Here is a 21,181-nt window from a genome sequence, read left to right on the forward strand (position 1 = left end):
CTATACTAAGTCTGCTCCTTTCCAGTATACCAAATCTCATCGCCGAAAATAGCCAATCTACAAGCTCACAATAAGTTGCATCATGAGCTTGTAGAATGGCTATTTTTGCCAAATGTTCCCCCCCAGTATAGGGTCGCTAGGTTTTTTTTTTTTTTTTTTTTTTTTTTTCTTGACTAGATTCGACTAAGAGACATGCAGTCGACTCGGACCCCCCGCGACTAACCAGTCGACTATTCGACTTAGTCGAGGTCAGGCCTAATGTGGTTAAATGACATCTAGAGAATACATTCTCACTCACAGAGATGTGACAAAACTGGACTCTAAATCGGCAGTATCATTTTGTCATCACTGCTGCTCATGATTAATGACATTCAGAAGTCAAGTTTGAGGGCAATAGCTGAAACAGAATGGCAGATAAGGTTTAGTTGCTTAATATAGCAAACCCCTATGGACCAATAGTAACCATTTTCTCTGACCCCGTAATGTTTCTAGCTTCTCTAAAAAGAACAGTGTGTGTCAGAAGTAGTTTGACCTTACGTCTAACAATGATAATAAGAACAGGGAACTGGATTGGAAACTCAATAGGGAAGACAATTATCATAGCTGTCGGGCAGAAACCTTGTATCTCCATATTTCATATTTTTATGTTTTTTTTCCATAAATGAATACCCTATTTTATACTTCATCATTTTGAAAATAGCTGATCTACAAGCTCACAACGCATTGCATTGAGATGCATTGTGAGCTTGTTGATCAGCTATAAAAAAATAAATTAAAAAAAGTTTGCCTATGACATGCCCAAAATAGGGACACCACATTTAAAAGGGTTAAGTCTGTCTTTAACCAATGAATGAAGAATTTGTAACAAAATAATGATTACATTGGTCCATTGGAACACAGGTTCTATTTTCTTGAAAAGCAACCATTTTGGACAAGGTTTCCGCAGTGACGATATGATGATAATACCTAATTAGTCCCTCTCACCCTAATAGGGCGCTGTTTGACTATGAGAAATCAAAGGACAGCGGCCTCCCAAGTCAAGGGCTCAGTTTCAGGTATGGGGACATCCTCCACGTCATCAATGCCTCAGATGATGAATGGTGGCAGGCCCGTCGAGTTACCCCTCACGGGGACAGTGAAGAGATGGGAGTCATTCCCAGCAAGAGAAGGTGAGCTGGATGGGCAGAATGCTCCATGCTTCATGGAATATTCAAAGAACTATCCCATAGTTCAACAAAATTGAAAATAAAATATATAGTAAACCGTAAAATCATGTTACTTCATTTCCATTTGACCCGCCATTTTTGTAGTTGTAAATTGTTGAATTCTCTCACATTAGCCGTCTTGCTAAATGTTTGTTTGTTACAGTAATGGCTCCTGGCTCAGTGTTTCAGCGTAATAAATGTTTTCGCTGTCAAGAGACGCTCCCTGGAGCTTGTCCCGTTACTGTTTGCTCCACTTCTCTCTTGAACTATGGGGGCGCTCAGTAGAGCGCAAGTCTCCGCCAGTAGGCTTGTCTGTCTGACGAAGTAACGTCAAACTGCGTCCGTCTCTCTCTCTCTCTCTCTCTCTCTCTCTCTCTCTCTCTCTCTCTCTCTCTCTCTCTCTCTCTCTCTCTCTCTCTCTCTCTCTGTGAATCTGTGCTAGCAACAGCGGCATGTATTGTTTTATCCATTTCAAACAGGGCAAATGAATAACTTTCATGTGAAAACGTTACTTAATAATTTGAAATTGGAGGGGCAGAGTATGTTTGTGTTCATGCAGCAACACCGCCCATTGTGCATACCTGCAATTGGCTAGTAGTACTGTAATCTCTCAAGAACAGATTCTGCTCTGCGTTTGAATCTGTCGAGGGGGTTCGTCATATCGCGTACGCACTGGCCTACAAGTGGGCGTGCCTTCAGATCAGGAAGCAGGCTGCGCTTTACCCAATCAAATGTAGTGGGCGGGATTTACGTGTCCGCCGATCCTTCCCCACTAGAAACAAACCAAAACTCATTTAACAATAGCGTCCTCGGAGCAGACAAAACCACGGAAAGATATTCACACTTGCTCTTTCATCATAGAAACAAGTGGGCTTATAACCAAAACGATCCATGTTCTCTGGGAGAAGTGGTGTTAGTGTTCCGTGTAGAAATATTGTTAGTGGGAATGAAAACATAGTCGCACCACCGGAAGTGAAAGGCTGAAGGCAGACCAAAACCCCGGTTTCCTTGCGCACGTGTGCTACGTCGACTTCCTCCCAGAGCCAAGTGAGATAGTCAAAAACAGCAGAGGGCGCTGTTTTTACTTTTCATTTGGCGATGGGTTCCCAGATTGGTAGTACTGTTACCTATAAGCCGTTGGGACAGGAGTATAGTTAGCAGTATAGATCCCAGGCTCCCAATTGGCTTGTTCTAGTTCATAGCCGCATAGGATGCATATCCCATAGCCTGGAGGGAAAATTTCTCTGTGATTATTAATTGACAAAAATGACATCGTTGTCGTTCACCGATTTGAAAAATATTGGAGAATTTATGGCCTTGGCCTGCTGTCAGTGTGCACAAGAAATATGACGCTGTTTGCCCTAGTAGTGTGCCAGTTTAGCTGCAGACAGACACTCATGCACGAGCGCACGCACACGCACACACACACACACACACACACACACGCGCGCGCACGGGTGAACGCATGAATCTTCATGGTGAAGAAAGCGGACATTATCTGCTGAAATGCCATAGAAACTTGTTTATATTTCTCACATTCCACAAGAGTTTGCGATGGCTGGATGTTATGTAGGCCAAGTGAGCTGGTGTCTGACTGCAGTCTGTCTCTGTGTTTGTCAGGGTGGAGAGGAAGGAGCGTGCACGCCTTAAGACGGTCAAGTTCAATGCAAAACCTGGCTCATTTGATTCAAAAGCGGTAAGTTCCTTTTGGAGAGCTGGCAGGTGACAGATGGTCTCACACAATGACTCATTTGTGTAACAAGGATATAAAAGTGACATTTCTGTGCCATAATTAGTAGAACATCAGACTTTCCAGAATAAAAACATCTGAGAAGAGGACTACTAGCTCTTAACCACTTGAACCCCAGCATCCTTGTACAGGGGGGAACGTTCAGCAAAAATAACAGATCTACAAGCTCACAACGCGATGCATTGTGAACTTGTAGACGGCTATTTTTTGTGAAGACATTTGGCGTAGAGTAAAAAACTGCGTATTATACAGGGTTTAAGTGGTTACATTTCCTTTTAATGTCACATGTCAATTCTTTCCATAGGTTTATGTTATCTTAGCGTTAGTCTCACGCGATTAGATTTCCTAGATGTAGTTCAGCTAGATCTCACTTATTCTATAGGTCATTTCCATTTTATCATACTGTATTCATGTAGGCTACTGTATTTACTCATTTCAACTTCCATCAAAATATCACATTTCCAACCTCAAAAACAAACAAACAAACAAACATCTGAGATATGTTCAGACAACTGTTAATAACAGAGTAACCATTTTTACTTTTTTAAATGAAACTTTTTTTTAATGAAACTTAGACATTCTTTTGTTGATTATTTACAGTAAATGGTTTAATTAATTAACCATTTTCTGCCTGTAACCTTTGCCATTAGAGTAGCCCTTTTTTCTTTTACACTCCCCTAGACCCATGTTCACATCAGTCTTTGAAAGCAGTCAGGGAAGATGAAACCATCTGAAGTAATGGATTGTACCTTGAACTCACGCTAACAATCCATTGACCACTTGTCATGGAACCTGACAGACTGTGGCTTCAAAACATAGAATCAGTTGCATCATTCATTATTCTAATCTCACCCTCAACCCCTAAATCTAACCTCCCATTTCTTTAACTGCATGTATTTGATATGCCTCTCTGACGATCTCTTCTTTTACTAAACCTCAAATGTTACTTTTCTCACAGCATGATCTTGGCAACTCTTTTCCTGCCTTGCTTGTATTTATTTTATTTATGTCTTTGTTGCAACTGTGGCACGTCAAGTAGTAATTGACTATATTCCCACGCCAGCCATTTTACTCTTACAGGGATAGTTCACCCTCAAAATGACTTTTTTTCTATCAATTAGTCACCTCATGGAGACTTGAATTCATGGATATTTTTTAGTTTTTGTCGCATTCCTAAGACAATAATTTGATGACCAAAAAAATGTCCATTAATTCAAGTCTCCATGGGATGACTAATCGATAGGAAAAAAAGAAATTATTTGGGTGAACTATCCCTTTACCTGGGTGTACCTGGGGCAAGAGCCAAATGATCGCTGTGTGAATACGGTCAACGGTCCAGGTATTCATATAAATACACACACTATGGTTAAAGGAGAGTTAATAGTCGCTAATCACTCACCAACATACAAAGGAACGTTGAATATTTCCAGATCTGCCCCTGTTGTCCATTCTGCAGACCCCTTGCAGCGGCATAATGGGAGAGTGTGTAAGAGTGAAAGTCTGTAAGAGTGAAAGTCGTGTAAGAGTGAAAGTCGTGAAAGTGTGTAAGAGTGAAAATCGTTCTGCACAAGCTACTACTTTTACTAGTACTGACATTAACACAATAATAATAATTCATAACCTTTTGTATAGTTGTATATACTAATAATAATGTGTGGTTGTCACAAATTCCTAAGACACACCTGGACTTGTCTCACAGCACACCAGTGTGCGTGTGCCAGATTTTGTGAGAGAAACAAGCAACCAGCGTCATGTCATTCTGCACGAGGGGTAGCTCGTGCGGGACATTCAGCGCATGTTTGAGTATCATGAGACTCCACGATGAGTAGGCCTAGTAGGAGAAAAAAAACAGACTTTGCATCTGTTAAAATAGACGATTTTCACTCTTACACACTCTCCCATTATGCCGCTGCAAGGGGTCTGCAGAATGGACAACAGGGGCAGATCTGGAAATATTCAACGTTCCTTTGTATGTTGGTGAGTGATTAGCGACACATCAAACATACAACCTAAATGACGGGAACTCTCCTTTAATGGTACGTGTGTCTCAAAGATTGTACTTCTCATATGAGGAAAAGCAAAAGTAGGTGATCTACAAGCCCACAACGCATCATAATTTGACACATTGTGATCCCGTAAAGCCAAAATGTTTGCTATTTTTGAATATATTTGAATATAATTAGAAAATATAATGACATATAGGCGTGGAAGTGGTTAACTTCTTGACATCCCACTGTTTGCAAGCACTTGTTTTGGTGTGCATGAATGTGACAACAGTCAGAAACACCTGTTTGCCCCCATGCTCTCTCTCCTCCACAGTCATTCAATGACAAACGTAAAAAGAATTTCATCTTTACACGAAAGTTCCCTTTCTACAAGAACAAAGAGGGTGAGCAAGATGGCAGTGATTCAGACCGTAAGTAAGCTGCAGCGCACACACATGTAGAGTCAATGTACTATAGACATGGACAGCGTAGGTTACATGTAGGGCCTATAGGTTAGACAGGTGTGTGACAACGTGCGTGAGGACAGGGGTTTCATGGAGGCTCTCTCTCCCGCTTCCTCTCTTTTCCATGTTCTGTTCTTTTTTTTCTCTCCCGCGATGTCCTTTGTTTTGATTGTACGACGACTACGGTTGGGAATCAGCCTGCATGTCTCGAATGCTTCTCGGTCACCAACAGGAGGAAATGCAGGAGGAAAGTAAATGCAGTCCCAAAACAGTGGTTTTGGCATTGAATTTCCCCTTCGGCTCGATTCGGTCCAAAAAACCAACAACACACACAATCCACACTGTGAAATTGGACAGTGTGGGACTGCCCTACTTGTCCAGCTGCAGTGTTTGGCACCCTCTGGTGGCTGTTTAATGTCAGGGCAGAGACAGATGGTCTCTGACCTTGCCCGCGGGCTCGCTGAGTACTCCGACAGCTCCTTCCTTTCAATGTCTCTCACCTCTTCCTCATTTGCGGCTGTGCCTCTTCCTCTCTCTCCTTCATTGTGGCTCTCTTTGGACGCCCGCTTAGGACATCCTGGGGATGGGTGATGATGGGTATGGGACAAAGGCATTCAGTAAGTTGACCCAGGAGTGGTCCCTCATCTTTACTTTATATTCCCCCATAACCTTATTATAATCTCCTTTTGAAAATATTTCTCAGTTTAGTTTATATTTTTGAATATCAGCATTGTTGCATGCTGTGTCTGGTGGGTTTGTCTTGTTTCTTTTGGTTTGCTGTGTCTAAACCTTTCTCTGTTGACACTTGGGGTGACATGGTTCATCAAACTCTTTTGGGAGGGTGACATCAACCTCATGCTGGAAATCTTGCCACCTAATTATGACTGAATGATTAATTAAATTGAACATTTGAACATGTATGATATCTAAACCACACAAGGCTGTGATTTGTTGCACATTATAAATAAAAGGAAGTTGTTCCAGATATAGTAAGTCTTTGTTGGAGACTTGCTCTGTAGTGTGCATGCTGCACTATACTGTATATTTGCACCAAATTATCAGCCGTATGCCAACCTGTTGTATGCCAACACAGTTTGTATGTTTTCTTGAACTAGTGACGAAGGCTAACTGAATTATCTGAGCAACTAACTGCATACAAACCTAACATTCACAGTTAACACATTATCTAAACTTTGTAGCCAAACATTAGAGCTTGCAGAATTATGTTCCCTGTGATTAGAGTAAATGCCTATTATTCACTTGTGTAGCTTCTGAATCAAGGGTGGCATGCTAAATACTTTTTGTACCATTCACCCCCAAATGGCCCTACATTTCCAACTGATCATATTTATACGGTGACCATTTTCACGTATGATGTAAGAGCAAAATGGCCACCATGTGAATATGGTCAATGATGATGTTGAGTGAAGCATGGTTGCATGATGCACACAGATAGAACTATCCTCTTGTCTTATTTAGTTGGCCTTAAGCTGATGTCACCATATATCTGCAATTGCATCCTTACAGATCATAATTCTGATATCTGCGCGAATTGTGCTTTGCATGAACTATTTGGTACACATTGTCCTTCCTCTGTTGTATTGGATTATTTAATAATACATAATAAATATAATCAATTAATTGTGACGCATGTTGCCCCTATAGATTGAAATCATAAGGACATGGACAGGGTGCTATTTCTTTTAAATTTGAACAATTTCCAGAATTTCATGGAGAAATATTAATTGATCCCTCGTCTTGATGTATCTTACATTCAGGTTCTTACATTTAGTTATTTTCAGCACCCTAAAATATGTTAGCATTGTTAACTTTTCTGTCTAACATTAAAGCCAATAGGTAGTGCCAACCACAATTGTTAGATTTTATTTATATAGTTATTTATTTATATATTTAGGTATTTACTTATTTACTTAGTTACTTGGTTACTTGGTTACTTGGTTACTTGGTTACTTAGTTACTTAACTGCAGTGCTAATACCTAATACCTAAAAGATTCCCCATACAAGAGATCACAAGATTTATAGTTTCACTAGCACTCTGGCCAGACATTCAGGATGCTGCATTTAATCGTAATCATGATTAAGAAATCATAATTTGGGGCAAAGTTTATTTGTGTAAACCTTACCATCTCCATCTTTAGAAAAACTCAGTAGCCAGCAGTAGGCCTAATGTGTCCTATGGTTGGCCACATTGTTGCTGATGATACAGTATTTATAACTGTTGTATAATCACAGAGATTTGGACAGCCCTGCAATCCATTCCTGACCTAATCACGGTGTTTTAGTTCATTACGTCAGTGGTTCCCAAACGGTGTGCTGACGCACACTGGTGTGCTGTGAGACAAGTCCAGGTGTGTCTTAGGAATTTGTGACAACCACACATTATTATTAGTATATACAACTATACAAAAGGTTATGAATTATTATTATTTTGTTTACTATGTCAGTACTAGTAAAAGAAGCAGATGTACAAGCTCACAATGCATTGTCATGTGACGTGTTGTCGTGAGCTTGTAGATTGTCTGTTTTCACCATGAATACAGGTGTGTCTTGAGATTTTGACTTGCCGTGTGCCTTGGGCACTATATAGAAAACCACTGCTCTACATTCAATGCTTAGTTCACACCATTCCTATAGATGATAAGGCACACATGATACTGTAACTGATTTATTACATCAGTCGTCTTTCTTTAGAGCTACAGCATAGTGTATGACAGTGTATCAGTCTGTTAACATGGCTCTGCAGTTATTCACTTAGATTGCATATTAGAAGACGTTCTGAACTCTAGAAAGTATGTAGATCTGTTTAAATTAAATCAAAACTGTCAAGAACTATTTATTGATTTATATTATAAAACAATGTGTTGATATTCAGGTTCTACAGTACATATAGTACGTACAGTATATTCCCAGCACCAATGTATAAAGGGGACCACTTGTTGTAAAGAGCAACATAAAAATAAAAATTACATATTACGTATTTTGGTCTTTCCATTGCAAGTCAAAGTTGGACTCATCCTAATGCCTTAAAGTTCAGCCTGAAATGTAATACATTTCACATATCCCTGAGTTGTGTCTAACTTACACCATGTATTTATATATCGTTGCTGTCGGGCAGAAACCTCTTAACTCCATATTCTAACTTCTCGTGTTTTTTCCGTAAATTAGCGCCCTAATTGATCATACTACAGTGTCACAAAAAAAGTAGCAAAAGTAGCAGATCCGCAAGCTTGAAACGCGGCGCGAAGCGACGCATTTTGAGCTTGTAGATCTGCTACTTTTGCTATTTTTGAATTTGAATCGTGAAAAGTCACAGTTTTGGACATATGAGGTTTCCACCCGAAAACTTACCAAACAACCAAACCATGCTCTCTGTTTGAGACAACTCTCAAGCTGAAAAGACAAGTCGTGTCCTCTTATCATTATATACACATTTTACATTACTCTCTTTATGGGCCATATCATTGGAAATACTCATTTATTGTTAGTATTCACGACCACATAACAAAATGACAAACAAATTGATCTACAAATCCAGTATGACATTATTTACAATGCATGTGTCCCTCTTGGGTAAAATAAAGAAACAACAACAGCATGATGTTGTTATATAGTCAACTGTCAACTACTGGGCGTTACCTAATAAAAGTATACATGCTGTGTATCTTACCAGGGAGTCAAGACGATGTCATACTGTCATATGAACCTGTGATGCGACAAGAGAGTAAGTAGTCACACTCATCATGAGCACATCTGATCAAATGTATTGAGATGCAGTGATGGAAGTACTCAAATGTTCTTACTTAAGTAAAAGTATCAATACCCTATTGTAGAAATACTGTACTTTGTTCGGTATTCAAAATGTACTTGTGTAAAAGTACAAAGGTATTTAGCATCAAAATGTACTTAAAGTACCAAAAGTAAAAGTACTCATTATGCAGAAGTTTTCAAATGTATAAAATGGATTAAAAAATCCTTTGAAAATAGCAAATCTTCAAGCTCACAACGAGTCGTGACGCGTTGTGAACTTGTAGATCTATCGTACATACGTATATATGTCTGAAGTGGTTTTGTAATAATAATCAAAATCTACAAAGTAGTAAAAAGTACAATATTTTCCTTTGAGATGTAGTGAAGCAGAAGTCAAATTGGAAGTACTCCAGTAAAGTAAAAATACCAAAAAATGTAACCGAAGTACAGTACTTGATTAAATGTACTTATATTTTAATATAATTTAATATATATAATATTTTAACTTTCAACAATTCCAGTAAATCTTATTTAATTCCATTCCAGTTAATTATGCTAGACCCGTCATAATCCTTGGACCAATGAAGGATCGAATCAACGATGATCTGATATCAGAGTTTCCTGACAAGTTTGGTTCCTGCGTGCCACGTAAGTACCCTGGAACGTACTGACAGCATTGAAATGGAAATCATTTTCTCTGTGACAGCAAATGTCAGATGAAGTCCTTTCAATCCGTCATGGTGGGGTTATACTAATGACTAATGCAAAAAGGTACCATGACAATTTGGCTGTTTTGTTTGTTTGAATTTTTTTTCAGCTCATAAACATTTGTTTGTGTAAAGCAGAACAGTACTGAACACAAAACATAAGTTTCCTGTACTAGGTCCTCAAGTCAATTGAAAACATGTTCTACTGTCAACTGTACTTTCTTTGTTAAAGTGTTATCAATTGCTCAGAATTACCTGGACTGTTTGTCAGGGGAAATGCATGCTGTGTGTGGGAAAGAATCTCAGATTAAATTGCCATGGTTTTGGCAAGTTTAATTACTGATTACAATTTTAGGTAATTTGTCATATTTTTGGTATCCACATTTGAGTTTTACAGTTGTATGTGTATTTGTGTGTGTGCGTGTGCACGCACAGGTGCATGTGTACACGTGCATGCCTTCGTTATTTGTACGCAGTATGTATGTTGCACATTGTAGGCTAGTTGTGTGACTGCACTTTTTATTAACCTTTTCAGAAACAGAACAGCCTCCAGTCCTCTTTGTTTGCATTGTAGAATGTGCTTTTCCTTTGCATGTTTTAATTTACCCATCTCTTTTTTTTATTCTAATTTACATTTTGAACCATATAAAGCTGCTAACAATTCAGGGTCACAAGGTAAGAGAGTCACTCATTGTAGTTGAGCTTTCTTTTGTTTCTTTCTCCTTCTTTTCTCCTTTTTAATTAGAAAATGTGTCCTTTACGTTCAATTTCCCCCTTGACTGATTAGCACATATTACCATAAATAGTGGACAAACAATATCATTGGTTATATTTTAATGGGGATGTGTGTGTGTGTGTTTCATTGATTCTTAAGCTTAATTTATACGTATACTTATTTATATGTAGTATGCTGATCTTCTTGCCGATCTTCAAGCTAACAACTAACAAACTACTGATAGTTGTTAGCTTGTTAATTGTTAGCTTGTTAGCTAGATCATTTCTTGCTGGCAAGCGACACTGTCATACTATGGATTACAAATAAAGCTTCAGAGCAGTGGTTCTCAAACTTTTTTAATATCAAGGACCCTCTGAGAGTTATAGCAAGAGTTACAGACCTGTAAGGATAAATTTAGAACCCTCTCAAGGAACCCTGAGGGTCCCTGGACCCCTCTTTGAGAACCACTGCTTCAGAGGGTGTTGTTCTGTGTGAACAGTTAATTGATTGTAGGAGGTGCCTCTTGCTCTTGTTCAGACACTGTTCGAGTAAAAAAATAAAAAATAAGATGAAAACGTAGGCTTCTCTCTCTCCCTCTCATAGATACCACTCGACCAAGGCGGGACTACGAGGTTGACGGCCGCGACTACCACTTTGTAATGTCCAGAGAGCAGATGGAGAAGGACATTCAAGAGCACAAGTTCATAGAGGCGGGTCAATATAACGATAATCTCTATGGAACTAGCGTCATGTCGGTGAAATATGTGGCTGAGAGGGTGAGGCTCATTAACTGGCAATTAATACCGTATCATCAAGAGCTAAACTGCGTGTTTAGAAGCTGAGGAATCATCTTTTAAAAACCCTTTCTCCCTTTTTCTCAGGGTAAACACTGTATACTGGATGTGTCTGGAAACGCCATCAAACGACTACAAGTAGCACAACTCTACCCCATCGCCATTTTCATTAAGCCTCGATCAATTGACTCATTAATGTGAGTGGTAAACGCATGCTTTGTCTCGTTTCAATTCAAAGTAGGCGAACGTTTTTTTTTGTTTTGTTTTTTTACTGTCACTTTCGTCCAACAGGGAGATGAATAAGCGACTGACAGAGGAGCAAGCCAAGAAGACGTTTGACAGGGCAATGAAGCTGGAGCAAGAGTTTGGTGAATACTTCACAGGTATGATATTAAAATATGAGAGATTCGTTAGTAGCCATCTATAGGCCAGGCCGACCGTCGGACGACAACAGCGGGTTCCACAGGGGCACATGGTCACAAGGCACAGCGTTGCCAATGATCGCTTATAAATATTTTTTTGAACTCTCCTACGGCACCCCCACACTAGATCAATGGGTCACGTCCTCATTTGCATTATTTTATTGTTAAGACAAACTTTTTTTGTCACACTTGCTGTCATTCTGCAAAATGATATATTACAGATACCAGTCGATCTTCATTTTCTTAACCCATTCAATCCGGGAACGCATCTCTGTCTATTTTAGATTTCTTTGGCTATTCAAAAATAGCAGATATACAAGCTATGAAAAAGTGCATTAGTGCATTAGTGCATTAGTGCATTTTTTTTGCAAATCTTTCAATATATATATATTTTTAAAGCAAACATTTGTAACTCAAATCTTTGCTTCTGGGGGGTCCCTGGAACAAAATATTTTACAAATGTTCGCATTACAAAATATATATTCAAAGATTTGCACAAATCTTCACATTTTTTCCAAAATGCCGGTTATACAAGCTCATAGCGCGGAAATCTAAAATGACAGAGATTGCCCTCATACAGTGACCCCTTTCTCCTACTCAACTACACACTTATAAGCTCAAAGATATTGACTATAGGCGATGGCCAAGCGACAATTAACCACTTACTTGGTTGACCGGAGTCCCTCAGGGCTCTATACTACAGAGTTTTCAGTTTTTGCGCTACACTTAAGTATCTTTGCTGAAAACTGCCGATCTACAAGCGCTGTGATGCATTGTACTGTAGATCTGCTCATTTCTGCGAAGGTTTTTACCCAGAATAGGGATACTGGGGTTTAAGTGGTACATTTCTCGAATCAACCCCAGACCTCTTCTGTGAGGTTCATCTACGGCCTTTTCAGCACAGAAATAAAGCAGACTAGCCCCAACTCTCGGAACCCCTGCTGTTTTCAGCCGACTGTCTGTTTTGTGTAGCCTGGTAAACCATCCCAGTCGCTTGAAATTCACATTATCATGTGTTTTCTGCAGACCGGTCTGGCCCCAAGCGCTGGGTGGGCGTTTTGTAGAAACCAAAAAGCGGAAGAGCCAATCAGCGTCTGCACTCAGGACCCTGTGATTGACAGATGCTGATTGGCTCTTGTGAATTAATGCAACTGGGATGTTTTACCAGGCTATATTTTGTGTATTTTAGGCTTAACAGACATTCATTGAATCTAACCCCCTCGCCCCTATTCTATGTTATAATGTTCTCCATATAGAATTAAAGCATGTTCCGCATGCATTATTTTGGCATTAATGTGTTGGACTTCTTGGTAAATGAAGTGGTTAAAAGGAGAACCCTAGCTTTCCAAATAGTCTGCATAAGACTAGCTCATTATTGCCATACAGTAAGTGATGTCTGAGGAGACAGCAACCATCTAGCCAACTTACAATACACATAAAATACGAAATGTGAGTCAATATCTGGAATTTTCACTTCCTGTAATAGAAAGACAATTAGAAAGATGGTGAGAGAGAATATTTGACCATTGACAACTGTGAATGTTCACGAGTAGAAAGCCATTATGCATGCATAATATGTTACAATCTGGAGTTGCATCTTGTGTCAAAATGGTTGCGCTTGTCCTTGCAGCCCTGGTTCAAGGAGAGACCTTAGAGGACATTTATAACCACTGCAAAATGGTCATAGAGGAACATTCAGGACCATATATCTGGATTCCTTCAAAGGAGAAACTATAACTCATCACCGTGGCAGGGACTTTGGACTGCTAGATACTAGTAATAATTTGTAACATATGATAACTGTATGGCGATGAATAGTCTTCATAAAAAAATATTGTGGATATTGTTTTGTTTTTTTCCTTGGGGGGAGGGGTTTGGAAAAAAAGAAATATTTTCTTTTCTTTTCTTTCTTTCTTTTTTTCTTTTGTCTTTTTTTCACAACATGAATGTTCCTGAATGTATACCACAAAGTGTTAGAACATTTTAGGTCTTGAAAAATTTAAACATTTGTATATTTGTTGTTTTTTTATTTGCAAAAAAAGAAAAGAAAAGAAAAAAGCAATTAAATAAATACGGGGTACGTGTCCACATTGACACTGTGTGGCATTTCACATAGGAAACAAGAGGTGGCATATACAGTAGAAATGTCTTCTCCACATCAACACAGGAAGAACTTTAATTTGTGCGCAAAATCCCCTAAAAAAAACTCCAGACACACACAATTTACAATTTAGGCATTTAGCAAATGCTCTTTATCCAGAGCGACTTACAATACACACACACACGCGCGCGTTTGTATTACTGTACTTGTGAGCATGACATTTTCGGAGCATTTTTAGCATTTCTAACCTGAAAGCCTAAAATAGCTGATCTACAAGCTCACAACAACGCTGCAGTGCAACACGGTGTGAGCTTGTGGATCAGCTGTTGTCCGTGCACGTCACCGCAACTAAGTATAAATCAGGTTTAACTTCAACCCCAACCTAAACCTAAACCTAACCTCTAAATTCCTAATGCTAACCCTCAACCCAACCTGAATCTTTTCCTAATTGTAAGCCTCTTTTTTTAACCAGAAAACAACCATTTCTTTTGTGAGGACCTCCCACTGTCTCACATTCTGCTATATTTATCAGCCCTCACAAGTATAGTAAGACAAGTATGCACGCACACTTGCGCGGCACACACACACACACACACACACACACACACACACACACACACACACACACACACACACACACACACACACACACACACACACACACGCACACACAGATCAGTGACTATGATCAGGAGCTCACCTCATATAGTAGCCGAACCTTCATTTGAATTTCACATCTATGCACTCACCATTGATATGCTTCTTCATTGTTTGTTTCTTCATTGGTTTACCCATTCAATTATTTATTTATTCCTTTGTTGACATTGAGAAGTGTCCAGGTTTGAAAATGTTGTATTTGATATAAAATTTCCAGTTAGTTGTAATCGTTTCCGTAATGGAGTTTGTTTATTCAAGAGAAGATTTTTTCTCGTTACACTGCTTTCACCACACTAAAGTAAGTAAAGGGGAAACGGCTTCTATAGGTAACCGAAATATAACACTATATTTTGCTACTTATATTGCTAGAGGGCACAAAAGCACAGAAGAATTTATTATCAAAAAACTATATATATTTAACTTTGATTAAAAGATAATTCACAGAGCCTATTCTATTTGATAATGTGTGTCATGGTGTTGAAATGTTTGATAGTATTGGAACGGATGGGAATATTATTTCATTTTAAAACTAAAACTCTTGTCGACTCAATCAATTAGTATATTTCCTCACTTTTTCTTCTGTGGTTGACAATAATGATAATTGTGTATTAAAAATGTACAACAAAATAGTAACATAATAATTACACACTGATATCAGATATACAAAATATATTAAAACATGAAAAATAACTCAATTGGGCATAGCTACAGTATTCTATTAGGTTTTACTGCATGGAAAAGGCCTGGTCACCATTTAAATTGCAGTCTAGAAAGGTGGTTCTCAAAGTGGGGTCGAGGGACCATCAGGGTTCCTTGTGGGGTTTCCAAATAGACCCTTGCAGGTCTGTAACTCTGAGAGTTATTGGGGTCCTTGAAATAAACAAATAACTAATTTAGAACCACTGGTCTAGAATAACCAGTATTGTCCTGGTCAAGAGTCTCAGGCTGCACTTGAAAGTATGAAATAGGGCATAAGTGATTAAAGGTCTTGTCCATTACAGTATGTGCAAACTGTTGACAGGAATGAAACGTTTAATTAAATCCTATTTGAACAGGGTTCGATTCCAAGACATCCTATAAAATAAGTGTTATAACAGGACATCTGTAAGGTTATTGACCAATTATAAGGGATAATCTCTGTAAAATTACAGAGATCAGGCTTAATGAAATACCACAGGAAAGCAAGAAATACATTAGCACAGGACTGCTATAACCTGGGGTTATTTTTTGCAGGGCATCTAGGTAAAATATGCCAGAATCTCTACAAGTGCTGTAGCGAACAGTCTGTAAAAATTACTAACATGGCCGAATTGGATTGGTAATAATTATGACCTTACCCCACCACCACCCCATAGAACTAGTTCCATCCGAATAGGGCTTGCGACAAGAACAGAGACATTAATTGTCCAAATGAGAAGAAATGAAGGCATGGTTGACTATAAGTTGGCATGGTTTTAAAAGGGCCTTGCTTTTGTGATATCTCTTTGTCCATTTAGCTTAACTGAGTTCTGGATCATGAAAGCACCCTTATGCAGTAAAATCTAAGTGTTAATTAACTCTAAGTACCTTTGAGTTTAGAAGAGCATTCTAAAGCCTCATCCACGTTGCACATCGTGTCTCGCACCGAAAATAGCCAATCTACAAGCTCGCAATACGACGCGTTGTGAGCTTGTAGATCTGTTCTTTTCGGTGTGAGACACCGGCATGCAAATAAGTATAAATCAGGCTTCACACTCAGATCTGTGCAAAGGCCATTTATTGATTGGTGTGTTTGTTCCTATTTTGAAAACTGAAAGTGTAAAAATGACTGGTAAGGGTAACTAACGCTATAGGATTTTGCTGGACAGTCTTGACATTTCCTAACAGACGACCAACATTGTCCTGAATTCAACACGTGGAATTGGGGGGTCTAGATCAGTGATTCTCAACCTGTGGGCCGGGGACCACTGGTAGCCACGACGAGTGTATTGCAAGTGGGCCCCCAAATAATTGGCAAAACACTTAAGATTGTAATGATGATATACCATTTATATAAAAAGAATATGTGTAAAGAAAAATGACATTTTTTTTTAATCCTTTAAATACCAATTAATAGGAATACTGTGTTAGTTCCAATAGATCATTGGTTCTCAAAGTAGGGGTCCGGGGACCCCCAGGGGTACTTGAGGGGGTTCCAGGGGGTCCCCAGCAAAATGTGTAAATATAGCATCAGAATAATTATGACCTTTTATACTTTGGCTATTCAAAAATAGCAGATATACAAGCTCATAGCGCGGCACCGAGTGCCGCGCTATGAGCTTGTAGATCTGCTATTTTTGAAAGATCTTGAAAATGTGTGCAAATCTTTGAATATATATATTTATTAAGCGAACATTTGTAACTCAAATCTTTGCTTCAGGGGGTCCCTGGAACAACATATTTTTAGATGGGGGTCCGCGGCCAAATACATATCATTTTGGGGGTCGTTGACATGAAAAAGTTTGAGAACCACTGCAATAGATCAATTGATTGATCATTAATTGATCATTAAAATAAACATGCTCTGAAAATATAGCCGATGTAAAGTGGTCAGATGGGTGGGTCACGAATGCTTTCAAGATTTTCAAGCGGGCCCTGATCCAGAAAAGGTTGAGAACCACTGGGCTAGATAGGATCTTCATATTGAGTGTCACTGGACGGTATTGAGAAAACTGAAAGGGTTCTAACATCTGACACCCGAGGAAGAGTCGATTTCTCACGCAGCTTTGCTTAGTCAGTCGTATACAATATATACACAATATATTTAACATGAGTTTTTACTCACCAATTTCTTGCCTTGTTTGAAAGGCATATAATATAGTACCTGGCTGTGTAAATGTAAAGGTTCTGTACTAAAGAGCACTTGGAATGGCTAATAAAGTCATCTTCAAGTGTGGTACTGTAGCAACAACCCATTTTGTGTAACGCAGTGCTGTTTGATTCCCTTCAACTCTCTGATCAGTGTGTAATCTATGATTCTTGCTGTTGATTTAGAAAGCATGCTCCTTCACCCAATAATGTTAACTGGTCTAGCAGTTAGCCTACATCGATGGCAGGTGTGGTTTTAATCAGACGTCCCAGAAGTGCACTTATTCATCGTTGTATATTTTAGAGGAAGTAGGCACAGCATGGTTACACAGGTAATGGCAAAATAAATATCTGTCCCTTCTTGGAAAAAAAATCTTCATCACAGAAAATGCCTCATTACAAAATGAACCAGTAAAAACTGTGAGGACAGAGTTAGTGTGGACCACAAAACTTTTAGTAGAATAATAAGTTACATTACCTTTTTTTTCTTTTTGTATCTGAGGAGTATACTGTATGTACAGATATTATTTCAACCGCTCCTTGTAATTGGTTGAAATTAGTGTCTGACACCAAGTCACAAATATTTCAGCCGTTTAGAAGAACAAATAGTTTTTAATTTTTTTGCAGTATATGTTGGGTTATCTGGCATCATTCTTTTGCAAAGTTTCCATAACTAATTATTGGTCACCACTTGCCTTAACTGAGTAGGATTATATCAGAGATAAAAGCTTATAATTGTACTTTCCTTTTACCTTTATTTGAACATCTTAAGCATCTACATTTCAAATATAATATTTTAAATATATAAATATATATATGATTGTTATTATATGATTAACATATTGAGGCCATTGTAGCCATGTGCTAATCAAGTACGAGGCTGTAAAGGCTGCATTACGCAAGAGATATTTTATATTTAGCAATTTTATCTACAAATGGTCATGGGTGAATTGCAAGACCTCAAAATATTGACATAGTTTTGCCCAGCGTTCCACTAATACCATATATTAATGGTATTCTGGTTTGGTAGTTTTCCTAAATCAACAAACATTGTTATGTGTGATAAAGCTTGATTTATATTTTATCGTATGATAGATGGAGTATAAATGAAGGATAGGTCAGTAAGTATTGTTTTACGGGGATGGTAAGGATGTGTTTTCCTATGCATGCTGCTACAGTCTTCTGTTTCCTGTGGTTGTGCAGTGTTCAACACAACTGAACCGTTTGCTGTGTTAAAGACATCAAAATGCAGTCCGTTTTAATCAATCAATCAGTGTCTATTTTGAATTTAAATAAAATTCTTCTACAAGATGGTGTCCAGGTAATATGTTTTTGCTGTTGCATTTTTTCATATATCCTTCTTTTTTATCATTACCATAAACCTCAATTATTGATAATTATGACTTATCACACCCAATCACACCCTAACAAGATTAACCCCAAATCAAAGTATACAGATGGCAATACGCGAACCCTCCATACAAAGGCCTTCTTTAATGATGTGTCCCTACATGGTCTCCAAATCAGCAAACATATTTCAAATAGAATTTGTGTAATTGTATTTAATTTCATTTATTTATATTTATTTATTTATTTTTGGGAGGGATAGTATTGTTGATTGCACTTGATGGTAGCAGTGGAGACAGTAATTATACTGATGACTTGATGGTGAGTCTGTCTGTACGTTGGGGTGTTGAAATATTCTCCAGGCATGCGTTAGAGCTCAGTGGTTTAAAATACAATGTAATGTAATTTATTTTCAAAAGGTTAAACAGGGCTTTGTACAAATAAACCAGAGTGTTAAAGTGAAACTAATGAGTGGATGGATGAATGATTGAATGAATGACTAACAGTGTTAATAATGATTTGTACTAAACTTAAAGGGTGGAATACTCAAGGAGATTACTGAACATAATCAATGTAAAATCACACATCCTCAGCTTTTAGAAATGCACATTATGTGTTTTGCTGTGTGTATTATTTTTGTGCCACTTTACCAAACACAGTACCAAATGTTTGTGCTGTATTTATTTGTATTCTTTTTTCAGGATCATGCCTAAAGGCTTTGGATTTAGTTAATGGTAGCTCACAGTATGTTTTGCCACATTAGTTTGTATCTTTTTAAAAATAATTCATTCAAACTAGTAGATCAGTTTTCAGCCAGATTGGATCCATGTTAGTTATTGAAACTTATAAAATGAAGGATCTTTTTGTCCTTATACTTTGTCGTACGAGACAGTGTCTTGTGCCTAAAATAGCAGATCTGCAAGCTCACAACGCATCAATGTGTTGCGAGCTTGATATTTCTGGTGGTTTTGGTGTGCGACACGACACCATAGTATGATGGAGCATACATTTGGCATAACATGCAAGGACTAGATAAGGTGAGCTCTGTGTATTCAGATTTGATTACATTTACACTTCCATTTTTTTAACACCAGGCCAGTAAAACGTCTGTTTAAAAAAAAGGGAACAAAATGCACTTGTTGAACTTTTTTGCAAGCAAATAGCACTTGCTTTAATTACTGTCAAAAAGATTTACACATCAAATGTTTACAGATGTTTAACAACAACAACAAAAAAGCAGTTGAGCAACATTTTAACGAGATGTACTAGTCGATGTAGTTTTCTTAAAGGCCTAGTGTAAAGAAAAGGCGGGTATAATTTATTGTGTTGATATGGAAATGCTGACTATAGCTTTAAGAAAATAAGTGTTTTTTCATGGAAATGGATTCAGTGAGGATTGTTTTTTTTTTATCTGCTTTTATTTGCCATCATTTTAAACCTTCACATCTATTCAATGTCAACCAAGCACTTAAAGTTAGGCACATATGTGCCATATACTGTATTAATGATTTGGAGTAGTAAACAAATAAACATAACTCCTTGTTTTATTTATGTCAACATTGGTGTTTCTTAAAAAAAAATCTGTTTTGTTTTTTAAACTTAAAGTAATGAACAAGCTGAATACTGAAGTTGTCCATTCATTATGTTATTGTATGCACTCCTGGTTGATATGTTGAACCACTTTAAGAGCATTGCTGTATGCCATTACTACAGCAACTATCTTTTCAAAATAAAATAAAAAAGTGATACTTTAAAATGTCCCCCCCCCCTTGTGACCTTGCTTTTGTGTGAGTGTGTGTGTGTGTGTGTGTGTGTGTGTGTGTGTGTGTGTGTGTGTGTGTGTGTGTGTGTGTGTGTGTGTGTGTGTGTGTGTGTGTGTGTGTGTGTGTGTGTGTGTGTGTGTGTGTGTGTGTGTGTGTGCGCGTGCGCGCGTGTGACAGACGGACGGACGGACAGACGTACAGACGTACAGACAGACAGACAGACAGACAGAGTGTGAGGGAGAGAAAGAAAGAGGCAGACAGACAGACAGACAGACAAACAGGGTGTGAGGGAGAGAGAGAGAAAGAGACAGACAGAAAAAAAGTGTGTTTGTGGTGGGTATTGGCGAGGAACAGGTCAACATCTTTTATAGATGAATAGCTTGTGATTCTGCTTTATTGTTTGTATATGATAATCACAAATTATAACAAAAGTATGTTAGTAATCAATGATAATTTAAAAAATACCCAGGTGGCTGTACCACAATGAAACACAAGAGGGCGCACTTACATCATACAAATAGTGCAGCCTACATTATGCTGCTTCACATAGGGTTGCTTCTAGCACACCTCATCCCCCCCAACCCCCTCAACCTGCTGGTCAGGCTCTCTCAACCACACCTATAGTTGTATTGTGAAGCCAATTCTCAGGCTAATTACAATCACCATTGGCCAGTGC

General features: G+C 38.3%; 1 protein-coding gene across 9 annotated transcripts in view; it reads left to right on the plus strand.

Moving 5' to 3' along the window:
* dlg2 (discs, large homolog 2) overlaps window positions 1-15,230 on the plus strand; it is a 204,717-nt gene extending 189,487 nt beyond the window's left edge. For 7 of the 9 annotated variants that reach the window (XM_080435020.1, XM_080435021.1, XM_080435024.1 and 4 more), the window contains 9 exons: window positions 993-1,169; window positions 2,826-2,901; window positions 5,275-5,371; window positions 9,097-9,147; window positions 9,720-9,821; window positions 11,199-11,371; window positions 11,477-11,586; window positions 11,681-11,772; window positions 13,442-15,230. In XM_080435020.1, coding sequence (XP_080291146.1) covers window positions 993-1,169; window positions 2,826-2,901; window positions 5,275-5,371; window positions 9,097-9,147; window positions 9,720-9,821; window positions 11,199-11,371; window positions 11,477-11,586; window positions 11,681-11,772; window positions 13,442-13,548 — 985 coding nt within the window. In that variant the 3' untranslated portion in view covers window positions 13,549-15,230. Of the gene's footprint in view, window positions 1-992; window positions 1,170-2,825; window positions 2,902-5,274; window positions 5,372-9,096; window positions 9,148-9,719; window positions 9,822-11,198; window positions 11,372-11,476; window positions 11,587-11,680; window positions 11,773-13,441 lie in introns of those variants that run through there. The other 2 variants (XR_013933583.1, XR_013933584.1) reach the window with 2 other exon arrangements.
* The last annotated feature ends 5,951 nt before the right edge of the window (window positions 15,231-21,181 follow it).

The sequence above is a fragment of the Gymnoscopelus braueri genome (assembly GCF_963280865.1).
Source record: "Gymnoscopelus braueri genome assembly, chromosome: 8".
NCBI lineage: Eukaryota > Metazoa > Chordata > Actinopteri > Myctophiformes > Myctophidae > Gymnoscopelus > Gymnoscopelus braueri.